Below are 21,375 nucleotides of genomic sequence, written 5' to 3' on the forward strand. Positions count from 1 at the left end.
ATTAAATAAATAAGAAAAATAAAATTGTTACAGAAATCAGTTATAAATACTGTATAATTGTAAGCTTGTTATAAATTGGTATGAAGAGAGAAGTCAGGTTGACCAAGACAGAGAACTTCTTTATATTTTGGGCCATTAAAACACACACAAGGGCCGAGCCCGTGGCACACTGGGGAGAGTGCGGCGCTGGGAGCTCGGCGACGCTCCCGCCACGGGTTCGGATCCTATATAGGAATGGCCGGTGCACTCACTGGCTGAGTGCCGGTCACGAAAAAGACAAAAAAAAAAAAAAAAAAAAAAAACACACACACACACAAAAATCAATTATGAACCAGGATTTTAAAAAATAAAATAGCTGATTTAAAGAAAAATATCAACTCTTCTACTTTTATAAAAAAGTACATACATAAAAAATAAAATAAATAATATAGCAGTATATTTCACCATGATGTGAAAATGTGACCATTACATGTAAAGACTGGGAAACAAAAAGAGAAAAATAGGACATGATAAAGAAGAAGAAAAAGAAAGACTCAAGCTACCAGACTAACAAAAGAAAAATAATTCCCAACTCTCCTTCCCCCGTCTACCACAAAGATAAGCAAGAATAAAAACAGAAACAAATATTTTCATGGAAAAAGACTCCAACCTTCTTGCCATTAAAAACGTTTGTGCTGCATCACACATATTTGCAGCAATGGACATAACCATGGATGTAAAAGGGAAACAATCTTTTGATGAGAGTCAAAGATTCAAGCAGACAGCCAGGAATTCCTCAAACCAGTTCTGTTTACTTATATATTTCTTCCAGCAGACACATTGTTTTAATTCATTTACACCACATTTATTTAACTTTTAATTAATAGTGAAAAAATATATATAATAGTGATAACAAGAATGTAAATAATATAGCCTTTAAGGAAAATAAGTAGTTCTAATAGGGGACTTTAATAAGTATATAAGCTAAAAAACAAAAGCATCCCCAAAATACAATGACTTCTTATACAACTGACTAGATGGATACCTTAAAATGCCAGAGGACTACCATCAGACACTGGCATCAGTTTGAAAGGTGGTACTTGTAAATACTTATATAAAACTAAGAGACTACTATAGTAACAAATTGTTATACTTTCAAATAGGGTGTCTACTGTTACATAATGAAATACAATCAAATGATTAATTATTTGAGTTCTATAGGACCCATTATGACAACTAAAAAAGCAATCTTACCGTAGTGCAGAGTAGACACCCAAAGACAGAAATGAATAATCAGGATCGTAATACAAATACACAGACGATACACAGTATGGAAGGATGTCAATCACCCCCACAGCAATGATCTTTCCATCAAGCCAGTACTGCTGGTGGAAGGAGCCATAACCACAATCTGGCCCATTTGGGGGATTCTCTGCCTATGGAAAAAACAAACAAACATGATCAGTTTGTCATTTCTTTCTCTATATTAAAAAAATCTTATAATTAATCTATTATACATTTATTTTAATCAGGTTAATCAGCCCAAAAATTACCTCTTTGTTGCCATCATCTTCCCTAGTCACACTCTATGTTAAGTTGCAAAAATTTTTACTGTGGAAACAATGACCAAACACAAGAATGAAAAAGAGAAATCAACTTAAATTTTCAACTTACTTGTTTTAATATTTGACAATAGGAAATACAACATTTTAAAGAATAAGCAAATAATTACTAAACTATATTCTTCTGTTCCACACAAAGGTTGATAGAGAAATGATGTGTGAGAGAAAGATGGAGAACATGAAAGGAGAGGGCTGGGTGAGAAAAGGAGAAGTGTCCCCATACTGCCAGCCAGGCCTGGTCTGTGACTACCCCAGCACCAACATGGCATATGACCCCATTATCTTTTCTATGTAAGAGTTCTTCTAAGCACAAAGGACTATGACACTTCTCCTTATTAGCCAAAGGAAAATATAGTTACTTCCTCCTCATCACCTTACTGTAACTATAAACCCACAAAGAAATCTAGAGATTTCAGAGTGACATTTCTCATTTTAAAATTCAACATGATTTTAGATATAACTGCTCTTAAATGAAAACCATATAATAAAAAATTATGAAGCAGCATTAAAAAGGCTTTTATAGAGACGAAATGGATACTAGAGATTAACAACAAGTGAACAAATACAATACAACTTGTACACCTTTTCACACAGTTAAAACCACAGAGAATATATATGGACAAAAGCCAGAAAGGAATGAAAAAAAAAATTAAAAGGGCAGGTTTGCTAATACCAAAACCAGAATAAAAAAATTAAGAGAGAAAATCTAAAAACCAGTATCTCTCATAAACATAGATGCAAAAACTCCTCAAAAAATACTAGCAAATTGAATCCAACAATGCATACAAAGAATTATATACCATGACCAAGAGAAATTTATTTCAGGTATGGCAAGGCTGGTTTAACATTAGAAAAGCAATTTTAAAAGGGAGGGAAAAAAAGAAAGGAAAAGAAAAGTAATTAATGTAATCCACTGTATCAACAGAAAAATCATATAATCATATCAATTGATGGAAGAAATATATTTGGCAAAATCCAATACCTATTCACGACTAAAAACTCTTAACAAACTAGGAATAGAGTAGAGAGCATACGCAAAAACCCTACAGCTAACACCATACTCAATAGTAAGAAACTGGATGCTTTCCCCACTAAGATCAGGAACAACACAAGGATATCCTCTTTCACCACTCCTATTCAACATCATCCTAGCTAATGCAATAAGATAAGAAAAGGAAATAAAAGACATACAGAGTAAGAAGGGGTCTTTGTTCACAAATGATATGACTGTCTCTCTAGACAATCCCAAAGAATCAACAAAAAAATTCCAACTAATAAGCAATTATAGCAAGGTCTCACAATACAAGGTTAGCATTTAAAAGTCGATTGGTTTCCTATATACCAGCAACGACTAGAATCTGAAATTAAAACATGATCCCATTTATAAAACCACACACAAAAGGTTAAAATACCTAGATACAAATCTAACAAAATACATACAGAACCTATATGCAGAAAATTACAAAACTCTGATGAAAGGTAAGAAGATCTAAATAAAATGGAGAAATATTATGTGTTCATGGATTAGAAGACAATATTGTTAAAAAGTCTGCTCTTCCCAAGTTGATCTATAAATTCAGTGCAATCCCAATCAAAGTCTCAGCAAACTATGTTGTGGGTATCAACAAACTGATTCTAAAGTTTACATGGAGAGACAAAAGACCCAGAACAGCCAACCCGATACTGAAAAACAAAGCTGGAGGACTAACACTACCCAATGTCGAGACTTACTATAAAGCTACAAGAATCAAGATAATATGGGATCTAAAAAAGGATAAGTGATAAGTAGATCTCTGCAATAAAATAAACTCATACAAATATAGACAAGTGATCTTTGACAAAGGTGCAAAGGCAATTCAATAGAGAAAGGATAGTCTTTACAACAAATGGGTGGTATAACACCTAGACATCTATATGCAAAAAAAAATTAATCTAGACATAGACCTTAAACTTTTCACAAAAAATAACTCAAAAGCTTTATAGTTTTGCAATTTACATTTAAGATCACAGATGTAAATATAAAATGCAAAACTATAAAACCTCCAGGTGATAATATAGGAGAAAATCTAGGGTTTGGCAATAAATTTTTAGGTATAACAACAAAAGCACAATCCATGAAAGAAAAAAATTGGTAAGTTGCACTTTTGAAAACTTAACAACTTCTGCTCTGTGAAAAATACTGTTAAGAGAAAAAGTCAAGCAACAGATTGGGAGAAAATCCTGCAAAAGATATATCTGAACCAAAATACACAAAGACTTAAAATTCAAAAATAAGACAAACAACCTAATTTAAAAACAGGCAAAAAGATCTGAACAGACACCTCACCAAAGAAGATGTACATATGGCAACTGAACATATCAAAAGATGGTCAACATCATTTGTCATTAAGGAATTGCAAACTAAAATGAGACAGTACTACACAATTATTAAAATGGCTGAAATCCAAAAACTGAATATCAAATGCTAGTGAGGATGCAGAGCACAGTAACTCTCATTCACTGATAGTGGGAATGTAAAATGGTACACACATGCTGGAGGTTTCTTACAAAACTAATCGTACTCTTACCCAAAGCAGCAATCACATTCCTGGGTATTTATTCAATTGATTTGAAAACTTATGTCACAAAAACTCCAAACCCTGAAAGTGAATGTTTGTAAAAGTTTTATTCATAACTGTCCCAAGCTGGAAGCAACCAAGATAACCTTCCATAGGTAAATAGATAAAGAAACTGCAGTACCTCCATACAGTAGAATAATATTCAGCATTAAAAAGAAATAAACTATCAAGCCAAACACACACATACTGGAGAAACCTTAAGTACATATTGCTAAGTGAAAGATGCCAGTCTGAAAAGGCTACATTCTATATGACTCCAACTACATTCTGTAAAAGGCAAAAACATAGCATAAAAAGATTAACGTTGCCAGGAATTTGGGGAGATTAAGGGAGGGATGAATAGATGAAGTACAGGGGGAAATTAGGTGTTAAAACTGTTCAGTATGATACATCTGAACAGTGGTAGATACATCTATTATGCATTTTTCAAAACGTACATGACTTTACAACAAAGAATGAAGCTTAGCATATGCGAAATTAAAAAAAAAAAATCATGTAGGAGGCTGGAGGATCGCAGGAAGGAACACTGGCTGTGACAAGAGAATCTAACTGTATTACTAATGTATGAAATAACATTACGGAAAGAGTTGGGAGGAGGGGAAAGGTGCTGACCTAAACAACTTGGGGAATAAAAAGAGTCTATAAGATTGAAGGCAAAAGGAACTCTGCACACAAACACTGTATTCTATTTGATAATCCTGTTTCCCACAGGGGGTATGGGTTAACAATTCTGATAGTGTTATCATGTATACTGGAACTGAACAATTAAGTACATGGATAATAGATGGTAGGAGCTAGGTTTTCCACTGTTGGAGTGGGAATTTACAGATAAGCAAGGGGAGGACAGAATGTTCCATGTGCTAATGGATTAGAACTGAAGATGTTAGTAAGAACTCGTGTTTAGCCTAATATAGATACAGATGGTTCCACATAGAAATATTTATAGATATTGTATATTATAGATATGTGCACATACATGGATCAGTATACACACACACTTATTTCTTTGCTCTGTCAGCTGACAGTGTCTAAAAGAAACAATATCCCAGTAGCAATAAGCACACCTAGCAATCAGATCTTGGTTTTTAATGCCATTCTGCAATTAAAAAGAACCAGGGCACCTAAGAGAAATGGCTGATTCCAGGCCTGGGGCAGAAAATACACAAGATGAGCATGAAGCACCCTGTGGTACCAGAAAATAAGAAGTATTCAAAAAGCAGAAACAAAAACAAAAAACCCCACATCGATGACGGTATGTCAAAGGAGCACAGGAGTCAACTGAAAGAACTCCCAATGTTCCCCAATGTCCCAGTGTTTCCAAAGCTGAAACAACTCGAGGAACAAAATAAAATTGTATTGGATTTATAATCCGAAGTACAAAATAAATATCCCTTAGTCCATATTGATATACATGACTGAATTAATAAATGGAGGAGATGCAGAATAATTCCAAATAGTTTATGCAGATACTTAGCCCTAAAGGTAGGGTAGTATAACTCCCTACTGTTTAAGAGCAGGCTGCACACAACAACTAATTTCCAGAGTATGGTACAGAAGGAGGAAAAAGAAGTAACTATACAGGTAATCAAGGTCAACAACAACCACCACAAGTAAGAGAGTATTTGCTTACGTCCTAGAAGTATCAGCAATTTCTAAAACTTCCATCGCTGTTGTTAAAATGTTGTTTGGGCAATAAATACATCTTTAAACTTTTAAGAGTTTTCACCAACTATAATAAATTATGTCAAAATCTGGTTTTAATATTCACTGTCACAAATTCATAGCATAACTCTTAAAAAAAAAGTCATTACTATTTCCCTAGAAACAGATACAATTTGGAGAGTAGAGCAGATGAACAAACAGAAACACTAACCAAAAGAAAACAGGAAAGGATATTAACCTGTTATAACTACTACACTTGAATCGACACAAATACTCTAAAGTGCTAATGAACTTGAAGCCTAATTACCTGTCTCAGAAATTAGAATGCTCCAACTATGTAAAAGAAATAAACAAGTTTGTATATATTACTGAATTCTATAAGAACCATCTTTTAAAAGTAAGCCCTGAGGCTTATAAGAATGAAACTCCCTGTCTGTAAAAATAATCGTGAAAGAAAGCAGCCACTGCAGTGACATGGAAACAGAGAAAAGCTGTCGGTTCATGATATGTAAGGTGGGGAGCCTGTCAAATGTCAGAAAACCTTCAAGTCAAAAGCTAATTAGATGACTTTAAAATGAGTCTAAATTCCTCCAATATCTAAATTCTTCCTTCAGTTTAGTGTGTCATTTTAGGACTCATTAAATCTAATGTAATGTGAGTGTTCATTCATTTATTCACTCAAAAATATATTTATCAAGAACATAATAATTGTGAATTCAATAAGCATATTCTCAATAAATAAATAATCAAAACATTCTGTGAACTCTAAATATTTACCAGTTCAACTTGTTGTAGCAGTTTGAAATATTTTTTCAAATTGCAATTACCTTCTCAGTTTCTGATTTTCATCAAGTCTCTCAGTCCTGGAGCTCCCATTTGATAACCTGGTTCATTTACTTCACAGGTTTGTTCTCCTGTGAGTACAGTCATAACTAATTAGTCCTACCATAGGCATCATTTCCATTTCTCAATTCATGTGGAAGTTGGGGTCTTCCCCATCTGCAAAGTACTTTATACAGACATGGGCTAACTCATAATCAGGAAAAAAGAAGCCATGTATTTATCTACAATAAACCCTTCTACCTCACTGAGGAGGAAACCTGAAATCTAGGAGTCAATTAAGCAGTACAATAATCATAAAACCAGGGAGTAATAAACTGACTCACAAACTGGCCTCCTAGCTCCTAGATCAATGTTATTTTTATGTATTATAAGACAATCAACTAATCAAACACATTTAAATAAACTCGCTTTTCAAAGACCCCTAGTATATCAGAGTCAGTAAATTCATCAACAACACCTAAAACAGAATTTCAATGCCTTTTTAAAATCTTTCTTAAATCTTGCTTTCCTGTACTGTTTTTCTTTCAAACATGTTTTCTGATTATTAAAATATGAATGATTTCCTTTTTTCCCTTGCAGGGCCCTCACTGACCTAATAAAAGAAACTAGATTTCAAAAATGGAAGATGATCCAAGTAAAACAGATAAGCTATTTTCCTAAAGGTATATCTGGTTGCCTCAGCACCACTGGTTAATAATGATCGGCTGTTCTCAATTTGGTTAGTAAGTCAATCAATACAAAGTTTTACAACAGGTTCATGGCAGCCATGGAGAATGGGCAGGGAGAGAGGGGGTAAACCTGAGATATTGATTCCTTCTGCCCTCTTTGCAGCTGGAGCAGCCAGAGCTCCCAAATCAGAAAAAAATTCAGTGCCTACTTTCCAGTACCATAACCTGAACTGATTTAACAAACATGTTTGATGTTTGTCTATGAACACACACACATCTGCTGAGTCAGTTCTATCCTTCCACCTTACATAAAATCGCCATAACACCCTCAAAAGTAATCCCTTAATTCAAATTACTTAACACTTGAAAACATGGAAAGAATGGAAAAGTGTGAGGCACGGGGTAAAGAAGGTAAATTTTAAAAAAGGTTAAAAAAAAAAAGAGGTAAATAAAAGAACAATCATTAAATCTGTGAAATGAGAAATCAGCGGAACTCTTGGTATGGCTCTCCAATCACCCCTTGAAGCCCACACTCATTAAATTTTAACATGCCATATGCTTCAATATGCTATTATTTGGACACCTGTTGATTACAGATGTGTTTGAGTAACAACTAGAAACCTCTATTTCAAATTTATAAAATTAACTATCAACTAACATGCATGTGTCAAACTATATTCCCCATTCCAATACACAAAACATTTAAGTGTTGCAATCTTTTTGGTATTTCCCAAATGAGGAGAAAATTTATGGCCACACAAAAACATGCACATAATGTTTATATTTATTCATAACTGACAAAACTTGAAAGCAATCAAGATGTCCTTCAATAGGCGAATGGATAAACAAACTGTGGCCTATCTATACAATGGGACATTCAGTGGTGCAAAATGAGCTATCACATCACGAAAAGACATGGGGAACCATAAGAACACACTACTAGGTGAAGAAGTTAATGTGAAAAGGCCACATACTGTTTGAATCCAACTATATGACATTCTACAAGAGGTAAAACAGGATGACACTAAAAAGATCAGTGGTGGCTCAGGCGGCAAGGGTGCAGGGACAAATAGGTGGAGCACAAGGCATTTTTTAGGGCAGTGAAACTATTCTGTATGATTCAGCAATGATGGACACATGTCATACACTTGTCAATACCCATAGAAGGCACCATACAAAGAGTGGACCCTAATGTAAACTATGGACTTCAGTTAATAATCATGTATCAATATTGGTTCGTCAGTTATAACAAATGCACTACACTAATACAAGACGTAAATAACAGGGGGAACATAAAACTGTTCTGAAAAAAATAAAGTCTATTAATTTAAAAAAATCTTTCATGAAACAAGATGAGCAAAATGTTGATAATGGTCAATGGGAGATAGCTCATAGGGGGTTCATTATACTATTCTCTGTATGTTCAAAATATCCATTTTTAAAAATATAAATGTTTCAAAACTTGAACAAAGCTTCACTTTTAGCTATATTCCATTGTTATATGTTCACTGCTATATCTCATTTGGCAAATCTATTCAGAAATACTAATTTGAATTATTAATAGCATTCTTCAAGAACTATTCAATAATATCCCAGGGGAAGGATGCCAGCACTCTTATCACAACCTAGAACATTAATATGTATGCTTATAAACATCAATATACATGCCAATTATGTGCAAGATACAGGCCAACTTAAAAACTGTGTAGAATCCACTTAAAATAACTTATCACAAACTGGAAATGGAACTTACCAAGTCACTAACAGGGAAAAGAATTGGGGGAAAAAGGAAAAGACAGGAAGAGGTCAAGGAGCACAAGTTTGAGTTTTGGTGATAAACCTCACCAATCAAGCCTGAAATTGAAGTTAGATCCTGGAGATAAGAAATTCCTAAAAAACATTCTGAATCCAAAGTTGGGTGGAATCACAAGTCAGATCAAAGGTCAAGACAACAAAGGTTAAAGAGTACAGAGGCCAACCATAGGCACTTATATCAGTTTGGTTCATGAGCCAGCAACATTTACATCACCTGGAGGCTTGACAAAAATGCAGAATCTCAGATCTCAGGATTCACCCCAGACCTGAGTCAGGAACTTGCATTTTAACAAAATTCCCAGGCTATTCACGTGCACACCTAAGTTTGAGACATACTGGTCTAAACGATACACTGGTAGAAAGGCAAGCCCGCCCCACTGGATGTAAAACTGAGTAAGGTCAGGAAGCAATCTAATGTGGAATTTGGCCTATTACTTTAAGATGCCCATGATGCTTCTTTCCCTCTTCTTTGTCATATGCCTTATCAGCACAATGGCATTAATTAAAGGCAACCAAAAACTATAAAAAGGAGGCAAGTGTAGGTCCAGAGCTGGGCTTAGACAGACAAGTCTTACTTAGAGATCCTTTGGACACAGATCCTCATCCCAGCACTGGTCTAACTAGTGGATGTCCCAGAGTCTGAAAGCCTACCTTCTGAAATGTGATCTTGGCAACGACTTTTACCTTTGTCATCTTGTCTTTTTTTCTGGATCCACCTAAGCTTTCTCTAAATTTTCAACCCAGCATGAACAAAATAGCATGACAGAAAACCCAAGTCTTAATGAAAAAGCCAATACATATTTAACTATTAAAAAAGATCATGAAAATTTTATATAATGACAACAAAAACAAAAACAAAAACCCAACCAACCATAAACTCCATTAAATGATTAAATGAATTTGCAACACACATGTTAAAAGGGTAACAACATACACACACCCCTACCAACTAATAAGACAAATATCCCAATAGAAACACATAAGAAGGATATGAAGAGAAAATTCATAGAAAAAATACAAACAGCTAGTAAGCTTATGACAAGATGCTCCAATGAAATCCAATTAAACAGCATACATACATTTAATTTTGGTCACTCAGACTGGCAAAAACTAAAAAGATTGGCAATACATTACAATGTTGGCAAGGATATGCTTTTCTTATATACTTGCTGGTGCAAGTATAAATTGGTGTACTGTTTTGGGATGGCAAAATCTGCAAACTTTATCAACTTAAAATAAATGTACATGGTTATACTTCTAAATTTTAAAAAAGTTAAACATAAAAAATAATAACATATCTTTTGAAACGCAGTCTCATAGCTATGAACCCATCCTTTCAAAATAATATAAAGATTTACTTAATAAGAGTGTTCACTGTAGTATTGTTGGTTACGGTGAAAAATGAGAAACTAACCCACTATCAAATAAGGAACTGGTGAATTCCCTCAACCAATCTGTACAGCCACATTGAGTATTCCATGCAGCAATTAGCAAAAACAGTATTTCTTTATTATGTCGTAATGCAGAAAGATGCTCAAAAACACTAATAAAAACACCTTGAAGAATGATCCTAATTGTATTACAAACAAGCAAAAACAAAACAAAAAGCTAATAAACCAAAAAAACAAAAACCCCAAAACATGTGTTAGTACATTTGTGCACTTAAAATTTTGTGAGGATTTCAAACATGAAATTTGGTTTCTTCCAGGGAGTTGGATTAGAAATAGAAGAAGTAATACAAGGGTTTTATATTGTTTCTGAAATATTTGAATTAATTCAATGAGCACATATTACTTTTGCAACAAAAATAATCAAGACTAAATAATATATACATATAAATTTTTTAGCCCACTGAAGCGAGGGGGACCCTCTGACTCTATGTACTCTCCTCTACCACACTCTCCCCAGTTAGGTCAGAAACAGCTAATGTTTTACAACCGTCTCTTAATTCTCCAAGGAGCTCAGTCTGCTAAGTCATTAACTATTCTCTAATTCTATTTCAATATGTGGGAATGTTGCATTTCTTTAACCCCTTAGTTAAGGCTTTTTAATTGTGAACATTCTTCAACTGTCACAAACACAGCAGGTGATATAGTTACAGATTATGCAGGAAAATAGAGTCAATTTGGGAAAGGGAAACTAAAAGAGGTGCTTGCCTTACTAACACAGGCATCATGTAAATCCACAGGTCTCAAACTTCTTGGTCTCAAATCTCCTTTATACTTAGAAAATTACTGAGGATTCCAAGGAGCTTTTGTTTATTGTACTAAATTTATAGATATTTACTACACTAGACATCAAAACTAAGATTTTAAAAAATATGTATTATTAATTCACTTAAAAATAACAATAAACTCAACACATTTAACATATTTTGTGGGGGTGTGGGGGAATTATATTTTCCAAAATCAAAAAAAATTCTGGAAAAAAATAGCATTGTTTTACATTTTTGTAAATCTTTTTAATGCCCAGCTTAACAGAGGACAGCCAGATTGTCATATCTGTTTCTGCATTTAATTTACTATCATGATGTAGCCTCTGGAAAATGTCCCTGCACACTACTGAGAGAATGAGAGTCAAAAAAGATAATAACGTCTTGGTATTATGAAAATAAGTTTGACCTTAAGGACCTTCTGAAAGGGCCTAAGGGACCCCTGGGGGTTGCTGGACCACACTTTTGAGAACCACTGATCTAAACGTATTTCTAAAATACAGGTAGAGGAAGAGCCTGTAAACTGTAAGCTGCAAACAGAAAGGTAGCAGGTATGGTGACTTGAGTCCAGGATTCACAGTCAAAAGATCTGAATTTGAGCTCTGACTTCACTGTACACTCTCTTGCTATTTCACCTTAGCAAGACAGTAATTTAACTTCTTTTAAATGATTCAGTGTCTGCATCTTACTACTACTCTCCCTCAAAGGTAGCTGTGAGAAACAAATGACAATGTACAAATAAAAGCACTTCGCAGACTGTGAGCAAATTTGGGTCAATTTTTGCTTTTGGTTTTAAGGGGTTTGGATGGGACATCTGAAAAGATTCAGACTACAAATTACATCAGTAGCTCATATAACAGCATAGTTATTTAAATTAACAGAAGATACCTTTAATTTCCTCATAAATAAGTCAACAACACGATTACCAATATTTAATAGTTTATCTTTCCCAAGCCTGCAGTGTGCACAGTTTTGGATATGTGAAAGAATTAACAAAATTATTTTTCAAGGATTTAGCTGATAACAGGGAAAAAATTATGAAGCTCACCTCTACAAAACCATCTTAAATGTTGGGGAAAGATGGCATGGCTTCTGTGATTAATGATCTATGCAGTACAATACCAAAGGCACTATGTAGAAATGACATCAATATTAATAGACTAATCCTGGCTTCCAGCCTAACTGCTCCCAAAATGGGTGCACATTTCTTCTGATAAAGTGTGCCTGTCTCCTCACCCACCTGCCTCCATGCACCTCAGTTACGCCCAAAACACTGTTAAGGCTCAAAGTAACAGGTGACGGGAAAGTCATACACCAGGCATTAGGACCAGCATTTGACGGGATTTAATAGGGGGTTCAAACACAGGAAGAGTGAAAGTCTTCAGTGGCTTTAAGACAGCAAAACCTGAATTCTCCTCCCTTCAATGGCAGCCAAAAATGGCTTTCCCAAATTGTATCAGCACAACACAAAAATCTACAATTAGACAAGTAATGTCCTGAACTTTTAATAAACAACAGTTTATGGAGGCCTCCAAAGGTAAACATTCTAGGCACCTTATAAAAAGTTTGCACTGTTATAAAATAACTTGTTCACGACTGTTTTGCCTTTTGTTAACAGTTTCATGAAACACTGCACCAAAATTTGGAATCATTTTAAAAATAGAAACACAAAGGTGTGCTAAGCCCCAGTGGCATCAAAATCTATATGATTTCTTAAAAACATAAAAAACTAAATTTAAAAATTGGAAATAATAATAAATAATCCATAATTAAGAAGTAACAAATCTAATTTGGAAAATGCAAATACTCATAGTTAATATTTCACACAGTTTTATGTGATTTAAAAATCAAATGCAACTGATTCCTAATTTTCTGACAATCGGTACACTAAACGCAGGGGAAAAAACATTTAATATTATCAGTAGAAATTATGAGTGATTTTTTTCTCATTCTTTATTTTCCATATTGTTTTAATAAACGTGCATTAATGTAACAATCAAAAGAGAGTTTTAAGAAACAAGGTTGAAGAACTATTAGTAATTGTTAAATAGAATAGGTGGTAGAAAACTATCTGAAAAAAAGATCACTGTGTGTCTAAGTCCATTCAGGTTGCTATAACAAAATACCTCAGACTTGATAATTTAAAATGTATTGCCCACAGTTCTGGAGGCTGGGAAGTCCAAGATCAAGCACCAGCAAATTTGGTGTCTGGTGAGGGTCTGCTCCTCACAGATGGCACCTTCTAAGTCTTCACATGGTGGTAGGAGGAAGGCAGCTCCCTTCGACCTCTTATATAAGGACACTAATCCCATTCATGAGAGCAAAGGTTCCCAAAAGGCCCCACCTCTTAATACTATCACATTGGGTATTATGTTCCAACACATGAATTCTGGGAGAACACTAACATTGAAACTACAGCTCTTGGAGTTCCTTCAGTGCAGTTCTGGGCATGATTTTCTACTGACTGGGTTATTTTACAACTCTGGAGGAGCACAGGTTAACTTGTAGATTTCTGTCCAGGGGAACAAATAACCCCAAAGGTTACAGCTCATACCCTGTAAGACAATAACCAGTTGTTTTTATACAACCTAGCAATCTCATGTCAAATTTTTATTTTATTAAATTGCATACATATCTATATCAATAGCTATATATCCTCAAATGCTCTTTGTACCAGTTTTAATTTCAATGTCTTACTGGTTTTGCATTAACTAATGAGTCAAATAAAATTTGACATATGTTCGTGTTCTGTTTGTATGAAAATGATGATTTTACCTTTTTGAAAATTATTGTTAACAGTTTGGGAGGTCATCCACTGAGCTCAAGTGGACTCACTTGATGATAAATAAATAAATGGGAGGTGCACTCACAGTCAGTTAAGCCTAGCTCATCTTTTCTTCACTCCCAAGGAGATTCCCAAGCAGGAATAGAGCTCTAACTTTGCTCACTCTGTTGCTGTCCTTTTTCTCTGTCTCTACTAAGTCTGAACTTTTGTTTTTGTTTCTGGTTTGCTCACTACCAGTAAATTACTCCCATTGGTGATAGTAATAGTTCAATTTGATTTATGGTCTCTGTTGGATGAATGATGGAGATCTATTCTCTGTTGGGTGACATAAGACAGAGAATCTGGTTTGCTAGTCTTTTTGTTTGTTTGTCTGATCCTATATCTGTGAGTTTAATCATTAAGGAGAACAGCTCCTTGTGATCTGATGACTTTCTGTATTTACTTTTAAGCTGTGGCTGAAGCTATAGAATTGAGGCTAAGAGCTCTCTACATGTCTGTGCCTCTGATATTTAAAAAAGCCTTTACTTCCCATTGTGTGTGAAATACTTCCCTACCTCCAGAGGGTATCAATAAATTACACTATTATACTTCTTAAACAGAGGAGATATGTATGTATATAAATTAAATATTTTCCAAATTCACAGAAAATAAACTCCTTGCAGAAACTACTAGCTCAGAAACATTTTTAAGACCCAAGTATACATAACAACATGAATCTTTGGATATATCAAAATGGTTTAAAAGTTTTGGTTTAAGGAAGAAAAAAAGTTGTTCTCAGATTTATTCGTATTAAGGGTAATACATGAGTGGATTTTTAAAATAATACATTGGTTTATTTCTAATGAAGAGAATAGTTCAACTGAACTTCCAAAATTACTCATTGGTTTATTAATTATAAAAAAAAAGTTAATATTATTCCTACACAATCCTTAAGATTTTGAAAAGTGTAAATTTGTGTTAAACTAAATTGAGTTATAATTCTGACAAACATTGTTTAAGCATTTTTTTCATTATGGTTAAATATATGTAAAATGTACCATTTTAACCATTTAAGTGTACAGTTTAGTGGCATTAGTACATGCACATTGTTATACACCTATCACCATGATCTATCTGCAGAACTTTTCATCATCCGTACCGAACTGTGAACCCATTAAACAACTCTCCATTCTCCCCTTCCCCGCCCCACAGCAACCATTACTTTACTTTCTGTCTATGGATTTGACTACTCTAAGTACCTCATGTAAGTGGAATCACACAGTATCTGTTCTTTTGTGATTGGCTCATTTCACTTAGCATAATGTCTTCAAGGTTCATCCAGCATGTGTTAGAACTTTCCTCCTTTTTAAGGCTGAATAATATTTCATTGTATGTATATACCATTTTGTTTATCCATTCCCAACTGTGAGTGTTTTTCTCACTGGACACTGCTTCTGTGATACACCATGCTAAAACGCAATTACAATGTATTATTAACATGTTCTACTCAACATAATGAATTGAGGTTTCCGGAATTTATTAAAACAAAGAATGGACAAAAAAATGTATTTTACAATGACATAATTCTTAGGAATTCAAATGTTTCAAAGAAAGCAAAAAGGTTTGCCCTAACATTTACAACTTAAAACTAGAGGCACTGTAATGACAAAAATTTTAATTGAACTTTACAAAGCTTAAGTAATTGAGGAAGGATTCACAGTAAATGCTTTTAATATGTGTGACAGGAATAAGAAAGGAATTTATTTCTGCATTTTTACTGCAGAACAGTAGATAAAAATCAAGATGTTAATGTTATTAAAGTGATTTTCTTTACTTTGACATTTCTTTTTATTTTAAATCCTAATTCTCGAACAAAAAGACTTTTACTGACTATCAAAAAGGCTCACAATGGGCCGAGCCCGTGGCGCACTCGGGATAGTGCGGCGCTGGGAGCGCAGCGACGCTCCCGCCGCGGGTTCGGATCCTATATAGGAATGGCCGGTGCACTCACTGGCTGAGTACCGGTCACGAAAAAGACGAAAAAGACAAAAAAAAAAAAAAAAGGCTCACAATGAAAAGTAAGAGAAACCCAAACTTCTCAATTCTACAGATTAGTCAATATTTGGGCACTACAACACACACCTTAGAATCCAAAGTTACTATCCTCATGTGAGTCCTTATTTAATGTCAGTTCAATTTGAGACTCCTGCTTTTCCAATCTTTCTTATAGGGGGAAAATACGTCCCACAGTGACAACCTAGACTGAGAACTCAATGACGGCCAACATCATACAAGACTGATGTCCCCATGGAAACTAATCCACCCCAGGATTTACTATTCAAACATTTTCTGAAGCATTCATGCACATCTAATGGGCAATGAAAACTGTCAAGGCAGATGACCCTAATTTCAAACATAGTTGAAAGATCCTTGGGTAATGAATACTGCTAGCTAAAGGAAGACTGATCCAGCAAGAAGATATCTTGAATGAACTTGGATTTTAAGATGCCCAAACTAATATAAGCCCCATGAAGAAAAACCTTCAACAAGGAAATTTATGACATTTTTCTGTTTAATATTTGGTTTTCTATTCTAAGTGTTTTCTTATATTCTCAGAATCAATTTTGGTATTTTTATCTTATGGAACAGATTTCCAGGAAAAGACTTACAGTTGATAAAATTTCACTATGAAATATACGGTTTCAACTTATGTTGGCTCAACTATCAAGTGATATTTAAAAACTAACTCACAAAGATGGTTCTATAAGCTATCAAAAAATATTAAGGGCTCACATTACTTAATATTAAGAGTATTAATGAAATTGTTATTATTAAAAATATTAATTACAACACATCTATTTCAATACACAATATTATCTTGATGAATATTAAAACTGTACATAACATTTATACCACAACTAGGGATGTAGACTAAAAGCAGGATGCAAACTGAGTCAGATCTTTCCTACAACATTTTGAGAAATTAAAAGATGAAGAGATGTGCTTTGCATATCATAATTCTATGATTTTTAGCAAATTTATAGAATTGTAAAAACTATCACCACAATCCAATTCTAGAACATTTCTATCACCCGCCCCCCCCAAATTCCCTCAAACCCATTTGCAGTAAATCTTCCACTCCTACCCCTAATCACAGGCAACCACTGATCTACTTTCTGTCTCTATAAACTCCTTTTCCAGAGAAATCATATAAATGAAAACACAGTATGAAGTCTCCTATAATTGGCTTATTTCACCTAGCACAATGTTTTTTGGGGGGGTTTTTTTTGTTTTTTTTTTGTCTTTTTCCTGACCGGCACTCAGCCAGTGAGTGCACCGGCCAGTCCTATATAGGATCTGAACCCGCGGCGGGAGCGTCGCTGCGCTCCCAGCGCCACACTCTCCCGAGTGTACCACGGGCTCGGCCCTAGCACAATGTTTTTAAGGTTCACGTTGTAGCACGTATCAGTAGTTTATTCTTTTTGTTGCTGAACAGTATTCCACCGTATGGACATACCACATTTTATCTATTTATTCACCAGTTGATGAACACCTGAATTGTTTCCAGCTTTTGGATATGATGAATAATGCTGCTATGAGCATTCGTATACAAGTATTTGTGTGGATGTGTGTTTTCATTTCATGTGGGTATATTCCTAGGAGTGGAACTTCTGGGTCATATAGTAACTCTGTCTTTAATATTCTGAGGAGCTGCCAAACTGTAGCTGTAACATTTTACATTCCCACCAGCAATATATGAGAATTCCAATTTTTCCACATCTTGCCAACACATATTATTGTTTGTCTTTTGACTATAGCCATTCTAGTGGTTTTGGGGTGGTATCTCGTTGTGGTTTTAATTTGCTTTTCCCTAATGAATAATGACACCGAGTACCTTTTCATGTGCTCATTAGCCACTTGTATGTCTTCTTTGAGAAATGTACAATCAAGTCTTTTACTCATTTTTTAACTAAGTTGTTTGCTTGTTAATGAGCTATATGACAGTTTTTGTTATTGATGTTAATTCCATTTTGATCAGAGATGATTTCAATCCTTTTACATTTATTGAGATCTGCATAACAGTCCTACAAATGATCTGTCCTGGTGAATGTTCCCTGTGTACCTGAAAAAATATTGTTGTTGGGTACAGTGTTTGATAGACATCAATTAAGTAAAACTGTGTGATAGTGTTGTTCAAGTTTTCCATATTCAAATTTTCTGTCCAAATGTTCTAACAATTACTGAGAAAACTGTCATAAAGTCTCCAACTATAACTGTGGATTTGACTATTTCTTCCTTCAGTTATATTAGTTTTTGCTCCATATATTTTCAGAGTCTGTTACTACGCAGATCACATTTTGGATAACTGCGTTTTCATATGATGAACTGACCTTTTATCATTATGAAATGTCCCTCTTTCTTCACTCTTTTTCCTGAAGTTCACTTTGTCTGATATAGATAATAGCCACTTTCCTGTGATTAGTATTTGCATGGTAATGTCTTATTCTAGTCTTTTACTTTTAACCTATCCATGTCTTCTTCTTTAAGGTGGATCTTGATTTTTTTATATATATAGTTTGACAATCTCTGAATTTTAATTGGAGTGTTTTGACCTGTACTGTCCAATAGTATAGCCACTAGTCACATAGTGGCAACTTAAATTTAAGTTAACTAAGATCTTTTAAAAATTTAATTGATTTCCTAAAGAGCTCAATAGCTATGTTTGACCACTGGGTACTGTTTTGCACAGTGCAGATACAGAACATTTCCACACAGCAGAGTTTTGATTTTGACTATTTATACCCAAGAATCAGTATGGGTGGATCTAAGCGGAACATCTTGCTATTTGTTTTCTATTTGTCCCACTTGTTTTTTGTTCACATTTCCTTCTTTTTCCTGTCTTTTGTTACAGTGAAAACATTTTAACATTGCATTTATCTTCACCGTTGGCTTATTAACTACACCTCTTTGTGCATTTTTTTTTTTTTTAGGCTGCTCTAGGGCAATGGTTTTCAACAAGGAGCCATTTTGCCCCACAGGGATATTTGGCAACATCTGAAGACATTCTGTTGCAATTCAGGGGAGGGAGTTACTGGCATCTAGAGGGCAGAAGCCAGAGATGCTGCGAAGCTTCCTACAATGACCAGGACAACTTCTCACAACAAAGAATCACCCAGCCCTAAATGCCAATAGTACGAAGATAAAGAAATCCTGCCCTGGGGTTTACTAAACACATCTCTAACTTATCATTATCTTCCTTCAAATAATACCATATCCCTTCATGTCATGTAAGAATCTTACAGCAGTATCACTCCATTTATTCCCTCCTATCTTGTTATTGTCACATACTAGTAGCTGTGCTATTGAGCACCTAGCTAATCTAACTTACCTCTCTCCGCTCAATTTTCTTCATGAAAAATTGGGTATGTCTACCTCATAGACATTCCGTGAGAATTAAAATAACGCACTAGAAGTTATTAAGCATAGGACCTGTACACTATAAGGGCTAACTGCTCAGTTATCATGACTATTCATACAGAAGATTTTAATTGATCTTAAATGAAGGAATAGAAGGACATACCTGAAGAGAAATTTAAGTGACCTACTTTCACACATGGTTTAACTTTTGTTACAAATGCCTCTGTAGCTCTCTCCCTCCAAAAATGATGACACTGCACCCTACTGGACTGGCTGGCAAAGTCTGACACAGAAGAGAATTTCAAGAATCTTTTGGTCTCTGATATATAATCCCTTTTATTTACCTACATTTAATTGAAGACATCTGTAAGTGGTGCCACACAAAATGTAACTCAGACTTAGAAATGTCAATAAAAATGTCTGTAAGGCAGAGGTCCGATGTAAACCTAGCAGGGGAGTGCACATCAGCAGCCACAGAGCCACATGAAATTAGGAATATAATGGAAATATGTCGCCTGACTTGACGAGGTGATAAAAGCTCTTTTCCCATAAAACTTAATGAGCTCTATTAGTCTTCAGCTTACAGGAGTGTAAAAGGGTCAGCCCCAAAGAGGGAAGGTACTGATTCTCCACACATGGTCCATTCAAATGACAACAGATCAAATTACTGATGTAATTACTATAACCTGACAATTTCATTAGATTCATGTGGCAGTTAACTATTTAGGACTTACAACAAAGAGACATGGTTCGTTCACAGTAGTTTTTGTGGACAAAGCGAAGTTTACAGTCTGCATTATTTTTGACTACAAGTCTCATGTGGTTTATTATCTCCACCAGCATTATTTTTCTTGTATTCAAAACTAGGGAAAGTGCTGAGTGTTTACCATATTTGAAATTTTCCTTCAACAACAAAAACATAAGTTTAAAGGCAAAATTAAACATTTAGAGAATCCCAACATTCTCCTGCCTTGGTGGCTTTGATTTGGCTCTCAGGCACTGTGTAATGGTAAAGGAACAGAATCCTGAGCTCAGTGCTGCTGGAGGAAATTTGCGGTAGCCGCCACTAAGCCATCAAGTAGCCCGGAGAATTCTAAGCTAGAAAAATACCAACAGAAAACCCTCAAAATATTTCCCATCAAGAAAACAGAAGCACACTGGTCATCTTTAATTTTGACTTCTCTTTCTCCCCCATGTCCATAAGCCCAGGAATAAAAAAGACCAATTCAGCCAAGGTAAAATACAACTCCAGATCATTAAGTGGAGAAAGCACACAGAAAGTGACAGAAAAATATAACTCCAGATCATTAAGTGGAGAAAGTCAGACAGAAAATGACAGAAATATCACTAATCTTTGATCATGACACTTTCCCTTCTACTTTTCATCAAAGATTAAAGCTTCCACAGACATATTTCCCAACATTTCCACAGACATATTCCCAACATTTCCACAGACATATTCCCAATAACCAGAGTAGTATAAGATGTAATTTTAAAAAGATATTTGTCTGGTACACTCTAGGTGTAGTTGGTGCACTCCAAGCCCTATTCATAACTGAAAGCATCCAAATGTTAAAAGGACAAAGTTCCCAGCTTAAGTTGCTACATCTAGCTGAGAAGATAGAATGTTAACCACATTAAAATACAATTAGATCTTGTCTGCTGTTAGCTGAAAAACTGTTACTCTTAGCCTCAGCCCACCAAGCTTATTCATTCACTAAATGTTTATTATGTGTCAGTGCCTACTATGTACTACTTACTATACTAAGAATGG

General features: G+C 34.8%; 1 protein-coding gene across 8 annotated transcripts in view; it reads right to left on the bottom strand.

The window, feature by feature from the left end:
* The window catches only part of ATE1 (arginyltransferase 1), a 168,837-nt gene that overhangs the window by 94,570 nt on the left and 52,892 nt on the right, over positions 1–21,375 (bottom strand). For all 8 annotated transcript variants that reach the window (XM_063102403.1, XM_063102404.1, XM_063102397.1 and 5 more), the window contains one exon: positions 1,234–1,415. In XM_063102403.1, coding sequence (XP_062958473.1) covers positions 1,234–1,415 — 182 coding nt within the window. The remainder of the gene's footprint in view (positions 1–1,233; positions 1,416–21,375) is intronic.

This window comes from Cynocephalus volans, chromosome 7, assembly GCF_027409185.1.
Source record: "Cynocephalus volans isolate mCynVol1 chromosome 7, mCynVol1.pri, whole genome shotgun sequence".
NCBI lineage: Eukaryota > Metazoa > Chordata > Mammalia > Dermoptera > Cynocephalidae > Cynocephalus > Cynocephalus volans.